General features: G+C 36.4%; 1 protein-coding gene across 2 annotated transcripts in view; it reads left to right on the forward strand.

Annotated features, from left to right (window-relative positions):
* Positions 1-26,746, forward strand: part of VPS41 (VPS41 subunit of HOPS complex) — a 184,657-nt gene that overhangs the window by 24,637 nt on the left and 133,274 nt on the right. For both annotated transcript variants that reach the window (XM_081147818.1, XM_081147819.1), the window contains 2 exons: positions 748-855; positions 10,508-10,585. In XM_081147818.1, the coding sequence (XP_081003944.1) occupies positions 748-855; positions 10,508-10,585 (186 nt within the window). The remainder of the gene's footprint in view (positions 1-747; positions 856-10,507; positions 10,586-26,746) is intronic.

A 26,746-nucleotide genomic window follows, 5' to 3' on the forward strand; every position in this document is an offset into this window, starting at 1 on the left:
GAGGATTAAGGATATCTTATACTGTTTCAACAGTGAGGTTAAACATATGAAGTTAATAATAATAATACCTATTAAATTATTAAGAAATTTTAATGCATAAGTAGGTTTATTTATATGAGATTAAACAAATATCTTCTAACATAAACTAAATAATGATCATGGATTATCAGTTATTTAAAAGAAATATTAAAATTTTTTTATCTGAAGGGGAAGAATACATTTTGCTTTATATAAAATTTACAATTTTCTTTCACTTTGATTTAATTTTTATAATTATATTTTCTAATTAAAATGAGATATTCTTATCTCAAATCTGACAAAAATATTTATACTCTTGAAATACAATAATGTCCTTTAGAGATTTATTGTATTCCTCTCTTATTGCTGTGAGTTTTTATGACCCTGAGATCATAATGACAAGTGTTTTGCTGACTTACTTTCTTTGGTATATGTCTGCATAGTGGACCAGGCAGTTTTGTATTTAATATGCCAAAGTTGATTACTGTTAAAGTAAGCGTGGATAATCCTGTTTTCAGCTTTTGAATTTATTCTACTAGTGCATTTGTAGCAGTTGATACACCCAGTTGGAAAAGTGAAACATGAAGATCTTAACCTTTAGCTGTGGTTGTAGTTATTGATAATCATTGAGGGAACCGTCTCTGGGTCCCCCTTAAGAAATGTGTTTTGGGTCTCTGACAATATCAGATAAATCCATGTCGGCTATCATTTTCTCTGCTTTTTGTGCAGGAAGAAGAGAGTGAAGAGGAGCCCAAACTCAAGTATGAAAGGCTTTCCAATGGGGTAACTGAAATCCTTCAGAAGGATGCAGCTAGCTGCATGACAGTCCATGACAAGGTAAGGTAGCCCTTACAGATCATTCTTCTGTAAGTCATTCTATTGTAAGTTTTTTTATACTTTGGAGTCCTGATGCTTTTAGTGTTTAGTGGTGGTTTTTCGCAGTAATTGTGTCTTTCTGCCACTCTTCCTCTCTTCTTCCTCACCATAAAAAATAAACACAGTGGCCAAAAATATTTTATATATATATATATATAATGTATTTATATACACACAGAGAGCACACTCTAAGGGTGTATCAAGTAGAATTTAGACAATGATGGATGTAAAAGATTTATAGTAAGTGGTTCTTGGAAACACTATCACTAAATTCCTCAAATCATAAGTAGTAGAGTAGGAAAGTATTAAGATTAGAATCTGTGGAGCTCAGTGCTTTCATAGAGTACAAGGGATTATGTTGGAGGTATTAAGAATCAGTAGAGAGACCCCAAATTATTATAGATTATATGAGTGAATTAATCTATTCCACATCTAAGTCTTTGCTGTAACAAAGCCTCCACCAACTTTCTGAGTCCAGGCTAAGTACTGTACAGCACCCTTAGTCCCTTCTTGGATCAAAACAAAATGTGTCATAATCGAGTATCGGAGGCGAGGCAGTTTCAGCCATTGTCCTATGAGCCCCAGGAGTGAGTCTTTGCCATCCACAAAAGGCAGACTCCCCAATTCTGATCCAATTCCTGGGTTTATCCTGTGTTACCTTCAGTGTTGCTCCTCCTCCTTGTCCCCACCCAGTTTTTTTGTCCTTTAAATTTCATTCCATTGTAAACAGGGTCCTGTACTTACTCAACCTCACTCACTAAAACATTTGCTGTCTCTCATTTTACCAGAAACATCCTTCTTGAGGTATCTGCCTTTTAGCTGCACCACCATCTACCCCTCCTCAGTTGCTGCCATTTCCAACTTCCTAGTCACTTTCCTTTATTCACTGAAGACTGACCTTGCAGTTCTTCAAACTAATTTAATTCCACTTTTGCCCTGTTTAATCTCCCAGCATTAAGGCCACTCTCTGGATGGTGTCAGTACCTGGAACCTGAGGATCTTTAAATGTACTCTCTGTTGAACCTTTTTATTCATCAGACTTCTGTGTTAATTTCTCTAATGCTGTTCTGTGACCTTACAGAGCCCTGATCTCCAATCCATTTTTTTTAAAAATTTTCTATCAAATGGTTAACTATCCTAACTTCACCAGCATCTTCAGTTCTGTTATACCTCTGTCCTTTATTGTATCTCTCAGCCACTAAAAATGCTGTTATTTATTTGTTCTTCATCAGCTTCTTTAGTCCTCAGTCCTCCTTCTCAATCACTATTCCTTCACTTTTAGAGGATGATGTCATTTCTATTAATTTTTTTTAAATGTGTTTTTTAAAAATATATTTTTATTGATTTCAGAGAGAGGAAGGGAGAGGAAGAGAGACAGAAACATCAGTGTTGAGAAAGTCATCACTGATTAGCTGCCTCCTGACTGGGGATTGAGCCTGCCACCTGGGCATGTGCCCTGACTGGGAATCAAACCTCTATCTCCTGGATCATAGGTCGATGCTCAACCGCTGAGCCACGCCCTGCCTGGGTCATTTCTATTTAAGAAAATTGAAACTATCAGGCATGATCAGCATCAGTTCCTTACCCCTTTCCCACCTCATCTGAATCCATACCCATCTTTCTTTTCTTCTTCCTGTTCAAGGGCCTTTTAGTCCACTTTTGTTCTTCACCTCACCTCATTTCCTACCTTCTCCCCTAGCGATACACGCTGTGGCATGGAACAGACATAGGTTATATTCCTAGAACCACCAATATATCCTAAATACCAATCAGAAAGAATATATGCACCCCTGTGTTCATAGCAGTGTTATTTACAATAGATAAGATCTGGAAACAGCCCACGTGTCCATCAGGAGATGAGTGGATTAAAAACTCTGGTGCATTTACATAATGGAATACTATGCTGCTATAAAAAAGAAAGATCTATTACCCTTTGAGAAAACTCAGAGGGAGCTGGAGATTACTATGCTAAGCGAAATAAGCCAGTCAGAGAAAGACAAGTATCACATGATCTCATTTATATGTGGAATCTAATGAACAAAATAAACTGACAAAATTGATCCAGAGGCATGGAAGCATGCAACAGACTGACGATTTTCAGAAGGAAGGGGGGAGGGATTAACCAAAGAACTTATATGCATATATGTATAACCCATGGACACAAGACAATACTGTGGTGAAGGCCTGGGGAGGCCTAATATATATTCCTAGAAGTGGGATCACTGGATCAAATGGCAGTTCCATTTTTAATTTTTTGAGGAAGCTCCACACTGTTTTCCATAGTGCTTGTACTAGTCTGGATTCCCACCAACAGTGTACTAGAGTTCCTTTTTCTCCACATCCTTGCTAGCACTTATTACTTGTTGATTATTGATGATAGCCATCCTGGCAGGTGTATACACAGTGATACCTCATTGTCATTTTAATTTGCATCTCTCTGATGATTAGTGACCTTGAGCATATTTTTATGTTTGTTGGCCTTTTGTATGCCCTCTTTGGAGAAGTATATATTCAGGTCTTCTGCCCATTTTTTAATTGGTTCGTTTGTCTTAACTTTTTGTTGAGTTGTATGAGTACTTTATATATTTTGGAAATTAACCCCTTATCAGATGTATCATTGGCAAATATGTTCTCCCATACAGTGGATTCCCTTTTCTTTTCTTTTTCATTTCAGAGAGAGGAAAAGAGAGAGAGAGAGAATAGAAACATCAGTGATCAGAGAGTCATCGATCAGCTGCCTCCTGCACACCCCGGCATTGGGGATTGAGCCTGAAACCTGAGCATGTGCCCTTATCAAGAATCTAACAGTGATCTCCTGGTTCATAGGTCCACCTTCAACCTCTGAGCCACACTGGCTGGGCAGTGGATTCCCTTATCATTTTGATGCTGATTTCTTTTGCTGTGCAGAAGCTTTTTATTTTGATGTAGTCCCATTTGTTTATTTTTTCCCTTGTTTCTCTTGCCCTATGCAATGTATCGGTGGTGAAAATTCTCCTTCGTGAGATGTCTGATATTTTGCTGCCTACATTTTCTTCTAGGATTTTTATGGTTTCATGTGTTACATTTAAGTCTTTTATCCACTTCGAGTTTATTCTTGTGTATGGTATAAGTTGGTGGTCTTGTTTCAGTTTTTTGGATGTGCCTGTCAAATTTCTTCACCATTTATTGAAGAGACTATCGTTATTCCATTGTATGCTGTTGCCTCCATTGTCAAATATTAATTGAGCATAATGGCTTGGCTCCATTTCCTGTTTCTCTGTTCTATTCCATTGATCTATATACCTGTTCTCGTGCCAGTACCAGGCTTTTTTGATTACAGTGGCTTTGTAGTATAGCTTGATTGATATCTGGTATTGTGATCCCTCCAACTTTGCTCTTCTTTCTCAAGATTGCTGCAGCTATTTGGGTCTTTTTTGGTTCCATATAAATTTTTGAAGTATTTGTTCTAGATCTGTGAAATATACCATTGGTAGTTTAATAGGGAGTGCATTGAATAGGTAGATTGATTTGGGTAGTATGGACATTTTAATGATGTTAATTCTTCCAGTCCATGAACACAGTGTATGCTTCTACTGATTTGTATCTTCCTCTCTCTCTCTTTTTGCAACGTCCTGTAGTTTTCCAAATACAGGTGTTTTACCTCCTTAGTTAAGTTTATTCCCAAGTATTTTAATTTTATTGTTGCAGTGGTAAATGGGATTATTTTTTAGTTTCTCTTTCTGAGAGTTCAGTGTTGGTGTATAAAAATGCCATTGATTTCTGGGTGTTTTGTATCCTGCTACATTGCCGAATTCATTTATTAAATCTAGTAGTTTTTTAGTGGAATCTTTAGGATTTCCTATGTACAATATCATGTCATCTACACATAATGACAGTTTTACTTCCTCCATTCCAGTTTGGATGCCTTTTATGTTTTCTTCCTGTCTGATTGCTCTGGCTAGGACTTCCAGTGCTATGTTGAATAAGAGTGGTGAAAGTAGACATCCCTGTCTTGTTCCGGTTTTTAATGGAAATGGTTTTAGTTTTTGCCCATTGAGAATGATGTTGGCTGTAGGTTTGTCATATATGGCCTTTATTATGTTGAGTTATGACCCCTCTATTCCCACTTTGCTGAGTGTTTTTATTAAAAATAGGTGTTGGATTTTGTTAACTGCTTTTTCTGCATCTATTGATATGATCATGTGATTTTTGTTTTTCAATTTGTTTATGTGATGTAATCACATTTATTGACTTATGAATATTGTACCAGCCTTGCATCCCAGGAATAAATCCCACTTGGTCATGGTGTATGATCTTTTTGATATATTGCTGGGTCCGATTTGCTACTATTTTGTTGAGGATTTTAGCATCTGTGTTCATCGGGGATATTGACCTGTACTGTAATTCTCTTTCTTTGTAGTATCTTAATGTGGTTTTGGAATTTGGATAATACTGGCCTCATAAAAAGAGCTTGGAAATGTTTCTTGCACTTGGATTTTTTGGCATTTTGCTGCTTTTATTTACTTATTCATTTTTTTAATCCTCACCCGAGGATGTTTTCCATTGCTTTTCAAAGAGAGTGGGAGAGAGAGAGAAACATTGTTGTGAGAGAGACCCACTGATTGTTTGCCTCCTGCATGTGTGCCAACCGGGGCCAGGCTTGGAGCCTACAACTGAGGCAGGTGCCCTTGGCTGGAATCAAATCCAGGACCCTTCAAACTGCGGGCCGATGCTCTAACCAGTAAGCCAAACTGGCTAGGGCAGCATTTTGCTGCTTTTAAAACTGTGGGTTTCGCCCTCTCAAAACTTCATTGTCATGATACCATTCTGTTATTATGTTCTCGCACTTTCTGTTACTTCCTCTCATTCTTTCACTTACTTTTACCTCCACCTTTCCCTTACTTGTTGGTTTTTCCAAGATTTGGTCCATTGTCCACATGTCTTCTAAATTTGTACTTTTCTGATTTTCAGTTTCATGATTTCTATGACCACCTACACACTGCCTCTTCCCAGAATAGTGTGATTATGTATCCAAGTGCCTTCTAAACATCTCTATCTTTTGTTTTGACCGGAAACTCAGCATGTTCATAATGAGCTCTTCTTTTCCCTCTAGCCTTGCATCATTTTTTATTCTCTATCTCATTTGTTGGCATCACCATCTCCTTTGTCATGTAAGCCAAAGCTGACTCCTCCTTTAACACCCAGTCATTCCCTAAGTTATGGTGATTTTCTTACCACTCTGCCCTAGCTTAGGTCCTCATCTTCTGTCTGCACTCATGTGCCTATGATTTTTCTGCCTTTTTTTTTTTTTTTTTAATATATCTTTATTGATTTCAGAGAGAGGAAAGGAGAGGGAGAGAGAGAGATAGAAACATCAATGATGAGCCTGGCCAGGTATGGCTCAGTAGTTGAGTGTCGACCTAGGATCCAGGCAGTCGGGGTTTGATTCCCGGTCAGGGCACATGCCCAGGTTGAGGGCTCAATCCCCAGTCAGGAGGCCTGCAGGAGGCAGCCGATCAATGACTCTCTCATCATTGGTGTTTCTCTCTCTCTCTCTTCCTCTCCTTTCCTCTCTCTGAAATCAATAAAGATATATTATAAAAAAGAGAAAAGAAAAACATCAATGATGAGAGAGGCATTGATCCTGCACGTCCCCAACTGGGGATCGAGCCCACAACCTGGGCATGTGCCCTTACCGGGAATCGAATCCCGATCGCCTGGATCCTAGGTCGACGCTCAACCGTTGAGCCACGCCCGGCCCGGCTGATTTTTCTACTTTTAACCCACTTGCCACCTGGTTGCCAAAATGATCTGTGAGAAATACATATTTTAAAACCTTGTATGATTTTCATAATCTGCTAAGTAAAGTCAAAACTCCTTAATGTGGTATATAAGACTCTGTGGTCTTGCCCTCTGGGTAATTGGCCTTATGTCGTAGCACTTTCTGTCATAAGTGTGCTCTGACAGTAGTGTTTGGTTCTTTTTCCTCATAACCTGTCTTACCTGGATTCCACTCCATCTCAGCTGCTTGAATTCCACTCCCATCCTGAGTACTTCTCTTTAATTTAGGCATTCTTTATTTCTCCCTGGAACTAATGCACGCACTGTGAACCAGTCTATTTTCTTTCAAAGATTTGCTTCCATTCTAGTTCATTCCTTCCAGTTCTTTCTATTAAAATAATCTTCTAGAAACTCAGATCTGATCATGTAATCCTTCCTAGAATTCTTCATTGGCTTCCTGGTGTCTTCATGATTTGGACACACATACCCCTCCCCTTAACTTTTCTACATTTCTTCTTTCCATAAATATTAATGCCTTCTATTAACCAGTCTTTCCTGCCCCATTGCCTGTCTCCTCACCTGGTCATGAACTGAATGTTTCATTTAAAACTGCTTGTAATTTCTTGACTTTTTTCTGCTTTTTTTGCTCCATGCCTTTGAACAAGTTGTATTCCACTCTGCCTAAAATGGTCTTTAGCACAAGTCTGCCCCATTTGCCTCGGTGTCTGTTGTCCAAGTCCTCCTTCAGTGTTCAAAGTTCAGCAAAGCTGACATTTCTGATGTTCCATAAAGTCTTAGAGATATTTCATTTTAAGCAAACTCTTTAAATTTAATTATAATTATCATCTTTTATATCTGTCTGTCTCATTGTAGTGTCACCCTTTGCTTATTGTATATATTGTAGGTGCTATTGTGTTTTGTGTGTTGAGTGAACCATTGACTGGATGACATGGAGAACAGAGTTTACCTGCTCAGACATCCCACTTTACACCGTACTTAAATAAATTTGGTCAAGGAGCCTAACAGTTGGAACTGTAATCTGTGCTAACTTTTAGAACATGCACTCTTGATCTGAGGCCCATGTTTCTTTTTATGAGATTTCTGGTCCAGTAGAGAGTATTTTAACTCTTTTACTGTCCATAGCTCCAGGGAAGTCACATCAACTCCAGGGCTTATTTCCTCTTATGTAATTGAAGGCACTGTCTGCTTTGAATACTAAAAATGTTATGTGAACATAGATAATATACTGCTGACCACATTTGAAATGTGCTACTTCTTGTTTCCTCTGTGGTCCAAGGACTGCTTATCACTTTTACTTGTTTATGTACAAAAAGCCCAGTCATTCACAGTAAAAGCAGTTATCCTAGGAAGTGTTCAAAAGGATTGGATGTACAATCTGATACTTCATAAAATGAATCAAGTTTTTGTAATTAAACATGGAAGGGGCTAATTAAGTTTTATTTATTCTTTGCTCATCCTGGATTGTAAGTGCTCTCAGGTTTAAAAAAATTCAATAGTTATAAAATTTTAATGACTGGAAAGAAAGTCACATTTAAAGAATTTGTATTTACATTTGTGATTTGTGGCCAATTTTGCATTTTTTGTTGCATTTTAAGTAGACAAAAGCATTAGCAAATGTAAGTATAACTCATCAATAATTTTCGTAGTTAAGTAGATTTTTGAAGACCTCTCCAATTGGCTTATCAAACTTCGATTTTTTTAAAGTACATAAAATTATTTCTAAAAGAGAGCAGCTGTAATTTATCTAATCTGTGATTAAATGTTGTTTTTTAAAAATATCTTTATTGATTTCAGAGAGAGGAAGAGGGGGGGAGAGAGAGAGAGAGAGAGAGAGAGAAACATCAAGGATGAGAGTCATTGATCAGCTGCCTCCTGCGCGCCCCCTACTGGGAAATCAGGCCTGAAACCCGAGCATGTACCTTGACCTAGAATCGAACCATGATCTCTGGGATCATAGGTTGATGCTCAACCGCTGAGCTAAGCTGGCCAGACTAATTGATTAAATGTTTTTGTAAACAAAAGTAGCTTGTTGTGAAAACCACTGTAATTTTTCCCCCAAAAATATTCTAAAGTAATTATAGTTTTAGGTTGAAACTATAAAATTAAAATAATTATTTTGTTTCCTATCTTAAATATTAAATGGATTAAACTAGTAATTAATAAAAAAGGAAAAAGGGAAGGAATTAATGTTTAGATAAAGTACCCTGCTTAGAACCTTTAAAACTTTAATAAAGTATAATTGGTAGTTCAAATATGGCCTTCACAGAGGTGTTTGAGAATGTCCTAGTAGTAAAGTGCTTTAAGGATCCATTCCCCCGTAGTTTTCTAAAAAACTAAATACAGTACTTATGAGGAGAGTCAATACTGTAGAGTCCTTGGGGTGTAGTGAAGTGGAGTACTGTTTGTTTTTAGTTAGTATTGTGTGGTTTTTTTAATTCAAATATTGACAGTGTCACTGTGGAGAAAATATTACAACTGAGTCCTCTGTTTCTGATTAGAATCTTCTTTTGCTTTGGAGAAAACATCCTGGTTTGGTTTATATATTCAAACTAATTTCCCCCCAGAATTACCTCTTGCCCCTTCCCTTTCTAGGGCCCAGGCATCCTGTTTTCACCAGGCTTGCTGTCTGCCCTGGATGAGTAATCGGCATGGCATCTGGTGCATTCAGGCAGGCCTGTGCAGCAGAGTCGTCATACCTAGTTATGTCTGCACATCTGATGTTTTATTAACCAGTATTGATTTTTTTACCCAGGGGACTTTTTTCTTCTTTAAAAAAAGGCACAACCTTGCAGGAGTGAAAGGCATTGCTGGGGATGAATTTCTAACAAACCCCTTATTTCCGTTTTTGTGACTCCTCTTTAATGCAGCTTCATATTTTAAGTGCCTGAACCAAAATTTCATTTTAAGCAATTCCATTTTGATAAATCTTTTTAAATCTTGACTTTCTACAAGGTTATTTTTTAAAGATTGTGCTGCTTGACTGAAATGCTTAGTAGTGCCTGTAAATGTGAGCATTTCATTATAGGTTGCAATGAAGCATGCTCACATGCACTGAATTACCGAGAATTTGGAACTTTTTGAGTAAAGCATAAAGAAGTAAAAAGGTAGAAAAATCTTATGTCATATTTCAGGTAGTCCTAAAGTTTCTTTTGGCTTAAGTTCAGATGAAAGGAACAGTGGGAGTTATGAACTAGTTTCATATCATAAGATGAATATGGAGCTCGGCAGTTATTTTGTGACAGAAAAGGATTTTTTTTTTTGCATTAGGATATAAACATTTACACTCAGTATTATACATTAACTTTTATAGAGGCATTCTAATGCTAACTGATAGTATAAGTACATCTGAGTTTTTCATCTTTTGATATGGCATGGATTTTTCTTTCTAAAAAATAGTACTTTGTTATTTGTGTATATATATTTTGAATTTAAATGATAGCACAGATTTACACATTAGCCATAAATTAAGGTGAGTTGTTTAGTAATTCCCTTCTGACTTTGAGTTCAACCTTAGGTTGGTCATGCTTTCATACCTGCATTTTAATTTGCTGCCTCAGTCCATGAGGCATTGTGTACAGACCACGTACACACCATTAGTTGTCAGTAGATGAGGGTCCTCATGAGTCATTCTGACAGCTAGCTTGCACTATCACAGTAAAGTGGGCCCTGTCCTGTTATTTCCCTGAAGCTGGAAATAGACCTTCTCCAAGGACTGCATATCGTCTAAGGCATTACAGATTACTTATGCATTAAGATCTTAACTTTGAAAATGATTTTATTAGTAATTGTGTGTTAATGGTACATTAATAAACTGACCTCTCTGTTCTTACAGTTCTTGGCACTGGGCACACATTATGGCAAAGTTTATTTACTTGATGTCCAGGGGAACATCACTCAGAAGTTTGATGTAGTAAGTATACAGTATAAAATAATGTGTGAGCTAAATATCATGTAAAAATTTGTGCTTTAGATTATTAGCAGTTTGTTTTAATAGCTTAAAGGATCTTTATTACTTAAATGAGAATGCTAAGAGTATATATTATGTATAGTTATATACTATATATAACAATGTTACAGTATATGCTAAAAATTTTAAAGGTGAATTTATAAAGAAAGAGGTCTGTCTATATGTATACATTATATATTTTGACTGGTTTTACATATACATATATGTATAACATGTGTGTGTGTATATATATTTTAATCCTCACCCAAGGATATTTTTTCCATTGGTTTTCAGAGAGAGTGGAAGGGGGAGAGAGAGAGAGAGAGAGAAACATAGGTGTGAGAGAGACATATCGATTGGCTGCCTCCTGCACATGCCTCTACCATAGCTGGGGATCTAGCCTGCAATTGGGGCACATGCCCTTGGCCAGAATCAAACCTGGGACCCTTCAGTCCACGGGCTGATGCTCTAACCACTGAGCCAAACTGGCCAGGGCTTGACTGGTTATCTTTTATATACAAATTCTATTTGAAAATCTACTTTTATAAATTTATTTAATTGCAATTCTTTAGTTAATTATAGTCATCCATTTGGATTTAAGTGGAGCATTTAAAATACTCCTATATGTGTTCTTTTAAAATTATAACACTGTAGAATGTCTAGGTGAAATGTTATTTAAAAAAAACCACCTGTTAATTAGTGAATAAAGGTGTTAATTTACATACTTGGGGTTTGTGGAATCCTTAAAATGTGAACCCTCCCATTTAGTCACTGGTTTGAACTGTAAGTACATGCCCCATTATCTCCATCTCATCCAGTTGCCAAATGTAATTGAAAATCAATTGACTACCTTGCTGTTTCATTTTCTCTATTCTAAATATATAAAGCTAATATTTTATGGGAATTATGTTAATTGAAAGAGAAGATTCAGGCTTTTTAATTTTTTAATTGTGATTTGGAATTGTTAAGGAAGAAGGAAATTTTGAATTTGAAGCTTCATTTTGTTGTTTAACAGATGTACCTTGAAAGTATCATGGCATCCGTGGTTGTGTGAATGTGAACATTTGGGGTGAAAAAGGTGATCATTTTGGGGGGCAGATAATACTTTTTTGAAGAAAGTGTCAATGCTCATTGAAAGAGCCATCTTATGACGGGCCGGGTGTGGCTCAGCAGTTGAGGGCTGACCTAGGATCCAGGCAATCAGGGTTTGATTCCTGGTCAGGGCACATGCCTGGGTTGCGGGCTCGATCCCCATTTGGGGGCATGCAGGAGGCAGCCAATCAATGACTCTCTCATCATTGATGTTCCTATCTCTCTCTCCCTCTCCTTTCCTCTCTCTGAAATCAAAAAAGGTATATTTTTTTTAAAAAAAGAAAAGAGCCATCATAAAGTGTTGGTCTTTATAAAGGAGACAGCAACCCTGGCTGGTGTGTCTCAGTTGGTTGGAGCATTGTCCTGTTCACTGGAAGGTCTGGGGTTCAATTTCCATTCAGGGCACATGCCTAGGTTGTAGTCCACTCCCTTGTTGGGGCACATATAGGAGGCAACTGATCGATGTGTCTCTCTCACATAAATGCTTCTTTCTCTCTCTCTCCTTTCTATTCTCTCTGAAAAGCAGCGGAAGAAATATCCTCAGGTGAGGATTAAAAACAAAACAAAACACAATGAGCTACACCTCATACCTGTTAAAATGGTCATAATTGAAAAGAAAAGAGTTAACGAATGCTGGAAAAGATACAGAGAAACGAAACTCTAGTGCATTGTTGGTGGGAATGTAAATTGGTACAGCCACTATGGATAAAGTATAAAGATTCTTAAAAAAATTAAAAATAGAACTACCATATGATTCACAGTCTCACTTCTGAATATATATCCAAAGAAAATTAAATCAGGATTTCAAAGAGATACCTGCACTACTGTATTCATGGCAAAGTTATCCACAATAGCAAGACATGGAAATAACCACAGACAAATGAATGGATAAAGAAAATGTGGTGTACATATATGGAATAATATTTAGCCATAAAAAGAAGGAAATCCTGTCATTTATGACAACAGAGATGGGCCTTGAAGGCATTATGCTAAGTGAAATAAGTCAGACAGAAAAGCACAAATACTGTATGACCTCTCTTCTATGTGGGATCTAAAAATATTCAACTCATAGAAACATGGCAAAATGGTAGTTGCAGGTGCTGGGGAATAGGTAAGTGGCACGATGTTGGTCAAATTATACATATCTTCAGTTGTAAGATGTACAGCATGGTGACTGTAGTTAATAGTACTGTGTGGTGTACTTATAAGCTGCTATGAGAGTAGAGCTTTAAAGTTCTCACCATAAAATAACATCATTAAAATGGTAATTATGAGAGTTGAAGAATGAATGTGTTAACTAACTTTATTTTGGTAAACATTTTGAAATATATATGTGTATCAAACCACTTGTACACCTTAAACTTAACATAACATTATATGTCAGTTATATCTCAATAAAGCTTGAAAAAACAAAATAAAATCACATATTGTAGAAAAAGGTAGGAACCTGTTTAAAGCTGATTTCTAAGTGAAAAGCAATATATTTTAATAATTGATATGTTAGTTAAAATATGGAGCATAACAATATTTTTATTTTAATAATACGAAACAATTATATGTCTGTTATTTGAGGTGATACCTGTTATGTTCCCAACACAGGAGCTCAAAAATATTTCCCAAATATCTCTATCTGTTGAACTATAGATGACTTTCCTCACAGTGATTTTAAACTAGCTATAGTGCTTCAAGTAGCTTTATCATAGGTTCATCATAGCTTTCCCTTGATGCTGCAAAATTAATGTGAATAAATATGAAATGATTACTTTAAGGTACAGTGTACACTGTCTACTTGTGTCTCCAGATAGTCTTAATACATATTCTATAACTTCCACAAGAAGAATACAGTTTAACAGGAGAAAATAAATTTAAGTGTCTCTACTTAGCCACTTTAACTTCAACTCTAATGATAAAAAAAATAAAATTACTGTATAAGAAAATGAATGCCCTTGATTTAAATTCTTAACTAATATCCTGGAAATAATCTAACAAATAAAAATCATCTGTGAATGAAAAGAATGGAAGTTTTCAGAAAGAGTCACCTCATTTTGAAAGAAAACAATTTTGTTCATTCCTTGTGTCATCACTGTTATAACACTTGGGTTTAAATTTTCTGCATTTATAAGCAGTTTATATATCACTCTTTGCTATTCATTAAAACATTCCTAAATACCTTTTTTTTTAACTTTAAAAAATATCCTCTAACAAGAGTTCCTAACCACCTCCCCAATTAGAGCACACTGGGTGTGACTTAGATGCTTTAAACTGACAAGGACTATTTGCAACCACATCTGACCCCCTCACACCCCAGGCTGTTGTCCCTTCCCACCCCTCAAGACCCACAGACCCTATGCAGGGCTGACTGGTGAAAGGCTCAGACATTCATCCACTCCTGTGCACTGCCTGGATGGTATAACCTTAGCAGAAGCAGGGGCAGGGACGGGCCTTTCAGCCTACAGAAGGCTTATTAGATGTTCGTTTTCTAAATCCTAACAACCTTTAAAAACACAGGGTGGATTTGGAAGGGATTGCCTCCTAAGAAGCTGGCATACTGCTGATTCTTAGAACTGTTTTTCTTTTGTTAAACTTCATCTTTTCCCTGTGCCTGCCACATCCCAGCAGACAATGGTAGGAGGCTGGCTTGCACACAACATACATTCAAGACAGTTATTCACAGTCTGGGCACCTATTAAAACATAGCTTTGATAAATGGCTAAATTAAGCTTTTGGTCCACATTTCCTCTTTTATTCACATGCAAGGCACTGTACTGGATCAGGTGCACATGGTAAAGATGGTAAATGCCCTTATGAGACTTTGTGAATCACTGAAACACTGTTCATGTTTAAGACAGTGACCTGTGGATGCTACAAACCTGCAGTTGTCCTCTGTAGAGAGATGGATGAATAGCTAATTGGAGTTAGAGCTCATTCTCCACAGAGCTTGCAGTGCACATTGCTTAACAGTTTAGAGTGGACATTTTGGAGAAGTCTTCCTTGATGCCTTGGGTGGTTGTCTATAGTACTAAGTTTGACAGATGAGTGAGGAAAACTTCAGTAGGAACTTCTCAGTAAATCAGTTTGAGCAACAGCATAAGGAATCAGCCAAGTTTCTCTTTCTAGTATCCATACTAGAATTGCTGAGCTCTTGCTAGCTACCAGATCCTATGCTGTGGGTAGTCGTGACGCCATTGTAAAACAATCCATTTTACTGAAAAACCATTGTTAAAAGAATTTGTTTTTTTCATACATAAATGACCTGAAAAGAAATACAACTGACAATTTTCAAAATGGTGAAGTAGGATTGTTTGTTTTTAAACTGAGTCAGTATTTTCCTTGCTTATACACATATCCAAAAACCATACAAAGGAAAGAGTGATAAAAAAAAAAAGGAAAGCAGAATTACTAGAGAAAGCAAAGTCATTGGAATATTGCAAGAGAATAGTGCAGAAGAGAAATTTACTAATAAGAGCATTTAACAAAAGGAACTAATATTACCAAAAACCCTACACAGTACAAAAAGGATTAAACAAAAACAAGCAGACAGGGCCTCCCTTCAAGGTATTGTGTATACAGTCTTTGATCCCAGCACTTGCTAATACCTCTATTTTCGAATTTAACATTATATTACAGACCATTGTTTGTGTGACTAGATCCGCAACTGATTACACCTGAGAACAGGGGGCTGCATTGAATAATTCTTTATATCCCTTCTACATCCTTACAGAATGTTTGCTGAAGTAGTAAGAAGCAATCACTGAATGAATATAAAATATGACCTCTCCTATGTGAGGTCATCAAGGAAGGTGTCACAAAGCAGGTGGGACACTGGGCATTTCCATACGCAAAGGTGGGAAAGCACATTGCAACAATAGTGAAAGTACAAAGTCTGGATACACTGCAGTCCACGATGTGGAGAAGACTAGCCTAGACAGCAGGAGCCCTTCGGGCCGCAGAGAAGAGCTCTGTTTTATTCCACAGGCATCAACGAGGCACTCAGGTGTTTTCAGTCAGGGGAGTAACAAAATCCCAGCACTCCTTTGGGAAGATTACTTGAGCAGCTATGTGAAGGATGGATTAGGAGAGACATGAGGCAGGGAGATCAGTTGGGTTTCACTGAAATAACCCAGGTGAGATTCAATAAAGACTTGAACAAGGGGGGTGGCAATATAAAAAGTGAGCAAAAGAAAGAACGAGCTAAGAGAAGAATCTAGGGCCTATACACGGAATAATGGAGGATATAAACATCACAGAAATGGAAGTGAACACTGAGGAGTAGAAAAGAATGAGGCCTTTTGAAGAGATGATACTCATCAGGAGCCTGGAAAAGCCTAGTCTTTTCAGTTAGGCAAAGATTGGATTTTTGTTGGCTACAGTATTTAGATTAAAAAATCAAAACACCTTTACTTTGGCCCACTAGATCCCACTGATAAAGAAACAAGAATTTAGGAAAGATACATAGTCTAATTAAAAGGCAGGACCTTGTTGGGAGCAGTTATTACTATTATTATTTCAAATTATTTAGAATAGAAATAAACACTGATTTTTTTGTTTGTTTGTTTGTTTTTTGTTAATCCTCACCTAAGGATTTTTTTTCCATTGATTTTTATATTTTTTTAGAGAGAGTGGAGGGATGGAAGAAGGGAGGGAAGGGGGGAGAGAGAGAGAGAGAGAGAGGAGAGATGTGAGAGACATGGATTGGTTGCCTCCTGCACATGCCCTAATGGGCTAGGGATGCAACCTGTAACCCAGGTACGTGCCCTCAATCAGAATTGGACCCACCACCCTTCAGTGTACAGGTTGAGTGTACAGGTCAATGCTCTAACCATTGAGCAATACTGGTAGGTCAACACTGATGTTTTAATATCCAAATAGATTTGACTGAAAGGTGGATGCAGTGAATAAGGTGTCCTCTGCAGCTGGCCATGCTGACAAGATTCCTAGTCTACAGCTTTCTAACGCTACAATTCCAGAAAGCAAAATTCTTTTTTTCCCAGAGAACATTGCCCTAGAGCAGGGGTGGGGAATCTTTTTTCTGCCAAGGGCCATTTGGATATTTATAACATCATTTGAGGGCCATACAAAATTATCAAGTTAAAAATTAGCTATGAAAAAAGCTCCTAGATTTATTGAATTTCGAGTTCCATCTGCGATTGTCTGGGCAGGGCCAGACCAAATGATTTCGCCATTGTATAAGGGCTGTGGTCTGGATGTTCCCCACCCCTGCCCTAGAGTATTTAATTTTTTCTGTGAGTTAATGTGATTATCAGAAACCATATAACTAGAGAAGGAATAAGTGTATTATTATTCTTTAAATTGAGTCTTAGAGGGCTACCCTTTAGACTATCCAAGTCCTAAGCATCTGCTATGCAACATCTTTGAGGACAAAACTTCATGAGAAAAAAATCAGCTCAAGTAAGCCAAACATGGTGCAAACCCATTGTGATCACAAAACTACTTGAACATCTTAGCAGGGCCCGCAGATATCCTTGCTTAATTTCTCCATATGCAAGATACCACCAATGATAAAGGAAAAACCTGTTAGGAGTAAAGACATTCTTATTTTTTTCTCACTTTTATAACAATAGCAGCAGCATTGCTAATGCATTTTGTTTATCTAAAAACATTTGCAAAAGTGAAGCCTTTTCACCGGTGGGGGAAAAATCACTTATCTAAAAAGGGCAATACAGATACTTTAAATAACTGAGACCGAGTTATAAATCAAATAGAAAATGCCTGACTTGTTTTTCAGATATAACATGAAGACCATTTAAATCATCACAAATTCAGCCGTCCCTTCACCACAGAAATTATTGTTATAATGCTCTCCAGTGTAAAAACATTGCTTTATCAATTCCACATTAAGTCATTTCCCAAGTAGATTGTCATCTCTCAACAGTATGCAAAAGAAGCATCGTGTAAACCAAGTTGCTATGTCTCTATGAAAAGAAATTCCTGGAGTCAATTCACTAGACCTGCACTGGGAAACATTTCACAGACCCTAGTTACATAAGTAAGCATGTTCTTAAAACATCAAAGAAATAAACTTACTTGTGCCATGTATGGACCCCTAGAAGAAAGTCATTTGACCTGAACCCCAATAGAAATTTACCTGAGATGGACTCCTCATTGTCAACCAGGGCTCTGTCAGTCTTTATCTCCAATCACCTGAACAGCACTTCTCTTTCTGCATCTATTCTGAGGTAGCTGGATTTCTAGTTACTTTATTTTTTATATCGCTTTCTTATTTGATTGTACTTTCAGTCAAATGAGAACCTTTGATAAGATGTTGATTCCAAACAGGAAGCTCTCAACATTTCATCAATATGTTAGGTTGGTAGTATTTTTTTAAAGATGTATTTTAAGGAATTTTTCTCTTTTTCTTTTTTTTATGGAATTTATTGGGGTGACACACTGTTATCAGTGTCTATGAGTTTTATTTATTTTTAGCTAATCCCTTCACCGTTTTCACCCAGCCTCCCACCCCGCAACAGCTGTCAGTCTGTTCTCTTATCTGTTCTTCTTTTTGTTTATTGGTTTACTTTGTTCATCAGATTCTACATATAAGTGAAGTCATATGGTACCTGTCTTTCTCTGACTGGCTTATTTCACTTAGCATAATACCTTGCAGGTCTGTACATGCTGTCCCAAAAGGTAAGAGATCCGTTTTTACAGCTGCATAGTATTCCATTGTGGAAATGTACCACAGCTTTTTTATCCACTCATCTACTGATGGGCGCTTGGGCTGTTTCCAGATCTTAGGATTCCAGAGGGTGGGGCTCTTGCCTTTCCCTGGATGATGCCACAGGGAGGAGAGCGCTCCACCCTAGAAAGATGGCGTCTGCTGTATAGGAGAATGACTCATCCCTGGGATTCTGGCAGCTGTCCTTTCAGTTTCCTCCCAGAGCCACAATCCCTAAACTCTCCTCATGCAACTCTTATTCACTCTGCCTTCCCTCTGCTGGAGCCCAGGGTGATTGGCTGAGAATGAAATTTTTTGTATTGGTCCTTTAAGAGGTTGCCTGTGTCTCTAGTGGACTCCGTCTCTCCCTGACTGACAGAAACCCCACTCCTTTTCACAGCCAGATGTGATGTGGGCACCTCTTCCTGTTTCTGGTGCTTTGGGTTAGGCAACCAAGTTTGGGATTTAGACCCCATGCTTCTTAAGGGTGAACCCCTGCAGCTGAGATATCCCTCCTGAACCTCAGCCACTGCCCATTGGAGTGGGGCCAGTCTCGATGTGGCTTCTGTAAATCTTTGGGTATAAGCTAAGCTGCCTTTTCATTTTGTAGATTTTTTTTTAAATGTTCAGAAGCTTTGAGTTTGATATAGTCTCATATACTAATTTTTGGTTTTATTACTTGTGCTTTGGTGTCATATCCAAAAAAATCATTGCCTAGATAAGGCCTTTATCCATTTCAAGTAAATTTTTGTGAGTGGTGTAAGATCGGGGTTCAGTTTCATTATTTTATATGTGAATATCTAGTTTCCCCACCATTTATTAAGGAGACTGTCCTTTCCCTATTGATTATTTTTGGGTCCCTTGTCAAATATATTTGACCATATAGGTGTGGACTTATTTCTGAGCTTTTGATTATGTTCCATTGGTTTGCATGTCTTTTTTTTTATGTTAGTACCATATTGTTTTGATTACTATAGCTTTGTAGTATAACTTGAAATCAGGAAGTGTTATATTTCCAGCTTTTTCTTTCTCAAGACTTTTTTGGCTATTCATTCTTCTGTAGTTCCATATGAATTTTAGGAATGTTTTTTTCTATTTCTGGGAAAAGGGATGTACTTTTGAAATTATAAATTTATAATAGGTAAGTAGTTATTTGTGGAATAAAGTATATTTCAGCCACATTATTATACAAAATTTTAAGTGTAACTTATATACAGCTATGCTGCATTTCACCACTACCCTTTCTGTTTATTCAGAGTGGAAAGTAAATGACTTTGCAGCTTTTAAAATTTCTTAATTATTTCTCAAGTTGGAATGAATTACTAGTGATAAAATATTTTCCTCCATTTGCAGAAACAGTAGCTTTTGTTAAATGGTTGGTGCTTGTAGATCATCAACTCTTTTTCAGCTATTTAAGCCTGATATTGAGTATTGAAAACCTTGGGCCCCAAAAGATCAGGGGCATGTTAGAAGTTAATTCTTTCCATTGAACGTAGTCTGAGGCTTTACCATTCTTTAAAACTTTACTCAGGAAAATAATATTTTCACAAAATTCTTTTTGTTTTTATTTATTTGGCTCTTAATTAGTTGTCTTCTTACAGAGCTTTTATTTATTTGTTTGTTTTACTTGTTTTTTGGATCAAAGCCTCAGACTCTGAAACACTGAGGTTCTCATTCTTTGGCAGCTTCATTGAGCTCTTTGGTTCCAGCTGTGGGGTTTAAAGTAGATTTCTGCTCTTCAGGAGCTCAAGTTAAGTGCTAGAGGCAGACAACAGAGTGACTTATTGTCCTGAAACAGGTGTATTCTGATAGAGTGTGATGTTGGAACACACAAGAGGGGTATCCCATCCAGCAAAAAGGAATTTAGGAGCCTTCCCAGAGGAGTAGATGTTCATTATCTGTCCCTGGTGAGGAAACATTGAATAGCTTTATAATTTAAGTGAAGGACATCATGTATTCTCACTTTCAAGTGAAAGCCAGCAATCTAACTTCCTGGTAATTAATACAGTATTGGTATTTACTGATGATAATTGAAATTTACAGCCTTTTAATTTTTGCTCTGTCATTTTAAATTTTGTGTTGACTTTTGCATTATTTTATTTTAATTCTGAACTAATTTTTCATTAAATATTTATCATTGTTTCTATCTTTTATTGTCATTGGTGATTTTAAAATTTTCATTTATTTAATTTAATATTTATTACATATCCAGAATTTAATATTGCTTTGAAGTCAGACTAGTAGTATGTCCTTCATCTTTTCTTGTGGGATTATTTTTTCAGTTTTTTCCCTTAGTATTTGTTACGCATGTTCACTTGACATTTAAAAATGTTTTGGGCTTTTTCAGTGGGTTCATGTTTTATTAGCATTTTTATTTTTTGAACTGATGTGCCAGGTAAGAATGATATATTTAGCTTTTATCACAGGACCATAAATAACAAAAAGGATCCTTATTAATGTATTCTTTTATTCAACGGTGTTTTTATATAGCTCATTGTGGTAAGTTCATTAATAGAATGTTGTTGTCACTGCTGAGGGAAGAGAAGGTTGGAAGAAAGCAGTGATCAGCAGGGTCAGTTGTCACAGTGGCTGAGTTAAAGTAAGGTTGAAAGAGTTCCCATTACTTCAGCTCCAGGAAGTTCTTGGTGACTTTAGGATGAGTAATTGGCAGTGGAGGGGTGGGCCGTGACATTCAGGAGTGAAGGAATATGAGGCTGTGGGAGCAGATCTCCCAAGGAACTGGCTGGAGCCTTTATATCTTTTTCTTTTACTGAACCCACATTTTGAGACTTTTAAGAAAGCTTCACAAAAGTTCTCTAACTTCAAGATTACCTGTTGATAAATTTGTTCTGCCTTAATTTAAAGAAGGATTTCATGTAAACCTAGAGATGAAATCTTAGAGCAGATGAGAAGATTTGAGAATTTATAGTTAAAAGTTAGGCCTTTTTGGCCATAGAATAAGTTATTGAGAAAATAAATGTTTTGTAGATTTGTAGAAAACCCACAATTAGGTGCATTTTTCAGAGACTTTTTAAATCCTAATGGAGGTCTTGCTTACCTCAGAGTGTATCATCAGGGAAGAGTAGAATAAGCAGTTAAATGAGCTTTTTCCAAGTATGAAGAACAGACTTTTGCTTTTCACACACGTAATGTGTAAGCTCAGTTTACTTGCTAACTGTGATGAAAGAGCATGAGCTGCATGGACAGCCATGTGGATGTTGTGATTGCTAACTAGTGGATCTCTGAGAGAAGGAAAATGAAATCCCATCTTCTGTTTCTTATTCATTCCACCCTGTGTCCATGGGGATGCAGCATTTGTGAAGGAATCAATTATCCATTTGTTAGTCAGAGGAACCTTACAAATTATACATTAGCAGATTGATTTCTTAGGTTCACTGTTGGGGGACCGATAGCTTAAGGTGGGATGATGAGGAGTGTCAGGGGAAAAGAAGTCTCTACAAAGAACACTATTAAAAGCAGCTTTTGAAATGACTGAATTTATTCCTAATTGAAGAGCTGACATAATCCATACTAAGTGTATTTATTTCAAGCATTTAATATTAGGTAATTGATTATCACATGAGGAGTACAAGTTGGTAATTTTGCCTTTTCTTTAGATTTAAGAACTTGAGACCACCTGTAGTGGACTTGGGTTTAGAAGGTATATTTAAGTCCTTGCCCCCTCCTGCTTCCTTGGACTTCTTCTTTTGTTCCATTAAGGAAACATTTTTGTATGTTCTGTAGTGTCAGCTTGACATTATTGATTTTTGAACAGACTCACTTATATTGTCCAGAATTCCAAACATGTCTCCATTAGGAATAAAATTGTAGCTAATGGGAAATACAGCTGAGGCCATTTTTCTCAGGTCTTTTTTTCTCTGGTCCTTTACCCTTATCTACATCTACTCCAATATCTCAGTTTTGCACACACCCCCCTCCCCCGAATTATATGTATATAACAAGCATTTGAAAAATCAGCATTGAAGAAAGAATCTTACACTCTATTTTTTTCTTGTACCCTTTTTCTTTTTCCTGTTTCTTTTTTTTATTGTTGTTATTGTTTATTTCTAGTATATAGAAATGACAGACATATATGTAAGACCTTTGTTCCTATTTCTGAGAGGAATGATTTTTCACAATTAACAGTTGTACTATTGAAATCCAGTTATTTATTCTTTGTTAAATGTTATGGAACTACTATAGAAACTGATGTGCATAGTGATGATACTTGGTTATCACTCGAGATAAAAATATGTGCTTCAGGTCCCCAGAATGATGGCTCTAGCAATCAATTAATTTTGGTTTCTTTTTTTCAGATTGATGAATTTGTTACATAATAATTTAAAAAATATTCATCTTTTGATTACAAACAAAATAAATATTTGTAGAAAATTAGCAAAACATAAAAAGGGACCACCTGAACAATAATATCTCAGCACCTAAATATAACCATTGCTGATATTTTGGAGTGTGTACTTCTAGTCACGTGTATTACCCATAAATTTCTATAAATGTAATAGTATGTATAAACATTAGATTTTACTTACCCAGAGCTAACCAAATTGTAAGGTTTGGGGGCACAGTCCTCCAGACTGCTAGATTTCTGACACCAACTGGAAGTTCTGGTGGTTCCCAAATCTGCCCTCATGTTTGATGGTTAGCTAAAGGGCTCATGGAACTCACTGACAACTATTATACAGCTTGTGGCAAAAGTAGGTTTGTAGTTGTGAGTACATGAAACACAGAGTTTATGCTTATATTCTTATTTATTTACTAATTATTGTATTTATATTATTTGTCTTATTATTAGTGTTCTTATTTCGTATCTTATGATTTATCTTTTGGGTAATAATGGCTGGTAATTTTCCTATTTTTGCTCATCTCTGTGTTCATGATTATGGTTTATTTATAGGGAAATGATACAAGTCAAATATCTGCCAAAGGAAGAGATGCATAGGGCAGAGCCTGGGATGATTCTAGAAGTGATGCTTCCATTGTACTCAGGACATTTTACCTTCCTGGCATAGATGTGTGCCTACCAGGCAAGCTCACTTGGGTGTTCAGGTTTTTATTGGGGCTCTCTTATGTAGGCATAACTGGTTGATGCTTTGTCTACATGGTTGATGTCAGCTTCCAGGTTGGCTGATCCTCTGTGACCCAAAGTTTCCACCCTAAATCATCAGCTAGGTCTTTCTTGGATGGCCAACCCCCCACCTTAAGACTATCAGGTGTGACAGGCCCCTGCCATTAACAAAGACATCTCTATCATGTATGATGGTGTGACAGATTATCTTCCAGAAGCCACAGGCAAAGGCCAGACCCCTGGGCAAGGCCAAGTTCTTTTCTACATAAAACTGTTTTTTAAAACTTAATTTTTGTGTGTGTGTTTATGCTTTTAATTTTATCACTTAGATTCCTTGCTTTTAGAAATTAAGATAATTTCCATTTCTCAGTGCCTTACAAAAGAAATCTGCTGTGAAAAGCATCTTTGCACAATAATCTTCTCCTTGGGTATAATAGGCAATGCGTATTTTAAAGAATTTTGATATGCCTTGCCAAATGAGCCTTTGGAAAGTTTCTCCAGATTTGAATTCCCACCAACAGTTTAAGAGCTGTATCTACTTTTGTACTTCCTTGCCAAAACTAGGTACTTAAACAATCTTTTCTGATCCTACCCTGACCTGGTAGCTTAGTTGATTAGAGCTTCATCCTGATATGCTGAGGTTGCATGTTCCATCCCCCATCAGGGCACATATGAGCATCAACCAACGAATGCATAAGTAAGAGGAACAACAAATTGATGCATCTTTCTCTTACTCTCTCCTTCTCTCTCTCTCTCTCTAAAAAAAGAATAAATTAAAAAAATTAAAAGACAATATTTTCTGATCCCTTAGGCAAAATATCTGACTCTCTTAGTTTTCATGTGTTTGTTATAGAGGTTGACTCTTGTTCTTGTTTACCTACAATTTATGTTATTTCTTTTGTGAGTTGACTTTATTTGTGAATAAAATATCCAAATTTCTTTAGCAACTAAAGAAAAATTTAAAATGTACAGTAAGCTGCAAAGTTGTTTGCAATGTACATGACAAGGGATAAGTATCCCTAATCTTTAATAACCTCTCTTGAATCAGTTTTAAAATTAGAGACACCCCAATAGTGTAACAGTCTTTTTCTCTGCATTCATGCCTAGAACTTATAGGATTGTAGTTTTTACTCATGTATTAATTAGCTTTTCTCTTCAGTTCTATTTGAAGTGGCCCAAGAAATAGAAAATATTTGTACTCTCACTATAAAATAGGTAAGGGAAGGAGGTAGTAAATGAACATGTGCTCAATACTCATCTTGTAAGTGAGTCAGTCAGTGCAATTGTGTTGATTTCGGTGGAGACATATTTAATTATAACTTCTAATAATTTAAAGGTAATCACTATTAAGATAAAAATAGAATGAACAACATCTGTAATTTTCCTACATAAATGAGAAAACAATTTGAGTAATATAACAAAAGAATAAAAATGAATAAAAAAGAATAAAAATTTTATACTTTATAAAATAATGTAGCAACTATGTGGGCCATATAGTTTGTTACTAAAAGAAAAATTGTTTTGAAGGGCACATTAGTCACAAGATTATGGAAATAAGAAATAAAGATATGAGCAAAAATATATTATAAAAAGCCAAATAAAAACTAAACATGTTGGCAATAAAAATGTGAGAGAAAGTAGAGTTTAAGGGAAAGAGCATTAACTAGCTGAAGGTATGTTATATTGATTACATTTACAAGTTAAAGGGAAAATAAGTTATACGCTTTGATGTGCCAAATTATAGGGCATCTAATATCCAGCCAAAGCTTATTTGACATCCAAGGAAAAATAGACAAAATTGCTATTGCAGTGGGAAGATTTTGAAGCATGTTTATTTCAGTTTTTGGAGAGAGCAAGAAGAAAATAAATGACATGAAGAAATTAAATAATATAAATAACATGATTAAAATTTATTTATTTTGAGGTCAAATAGAGAATTTGAAAGGATGATACCTTAGGTTTCAAAGAGAAATAGGTAAATTTCTAAAAATAGATACACAAACCACATTCTCTGAATGTTGTAGTGATACTAGAGTTTATTAATAACTAGATAAGTAAGCAGATAATACTGTCACTATCCTTACAAATGAAGTAAAACAGAATATTACTTTTCTCAAAGAGGAAATAGTTATTGCATTTCACATTATTTTCTGGTTTCTTGCTTATGGGCAATGGTATACTCAAAAGAAATGCCAGTTATTATTTTATGATTAACAAATGAGCAATTACAATTAACATGCAATATATTAATGTGAGGAAATTAGAGTAAGGTTAACAACACTGTTCTAAGGCAAAAAAGGAATTAATATTGATTGAGAATAGAAATTAATAGAAAACATTAAAAATACAGCAAATTTATTGATGGAAGTCTTTTTAATTTATCTTTATTGTTGAAAATATTACAGATATCCCCTTTTTCCCCCCATTGATCCCCTCCACACTGCACTCCCCCACTCAGGCCTTCAGCACACTATTGTCTGTGTCCATGGGTTATGCATATATGCATATAAGTTCTTAGGTTAGTCTCTCCCCACGCACCCACCCACCCCTGCCTTCCCTCTGAGATTCGCCAGTCTGTTCCATGCTTCTGTGTCTCTGGATCTAATTTGTTCATTGGTTTATTTTGTTCATTAGATTCTACATATGAGTAAGATCTTGTGATATTTGTCTTTCTCTGACTGGCTTATTTCCCTTAGCATAATACTCTCTAGGTCCCACCATGTTGTCTCAAAGGGTAAGAGATCCTTCTTTTTTACAGCTGTATAGTATTACATGGTGTAAAAGTCCAAGTAGATGCTTGGTATGATTTCAACTTCTTGAACTTGTAAAGACTTGTTTTGTGTCCTAACATGTGGTCTCTCTTTGAGACCATCCCATGTGCACTTGAGGAGAATGTATATTCTGCAGCTTTGGGGTAAAATGTTGTGAAAATGTCAGTTAAATCCATCTGATCTAGAGTGTCATTTAGATTCACTGTTTCCTTGTTAATTTTTGAGTGGAAGATCTATCCAGTAAAATTAGTGGAGTGTTACAGTCCCCTACTATGACTGTATTGCTGTTGATCTCTCCTTTCAAGTCCTCCAGAAGGTTTTGGGTTTTTTTCAGCCTGTGTGAGTCTTTTGTTCTGAGGTGGGTCTCTTGTAAGCAGCATATATTTGGGTCATGTTCTCTTATCCATTCAGCTACCCTGTGTCCTTTAATTAGAGCATTTAATCCATTTATATTTTAGGTTATTATTGATAGGTACTTATTTATTGTCATTTTAATTCTTTAC

The sequence above is a fragment of the Miniopterus schreibersii genome, assembly GCF_964146895.1.
Source record: "Miniopterus schreibersii genome assembly, chromosome: 9".
NCBI classification, from domain to species: domain Eukaryota; kingdom Metazoa; phylum Chordata; class Mammalia; order Chiroptera; family Miniopteridae; genus Miniopterus; species Miniopterus schreibersii.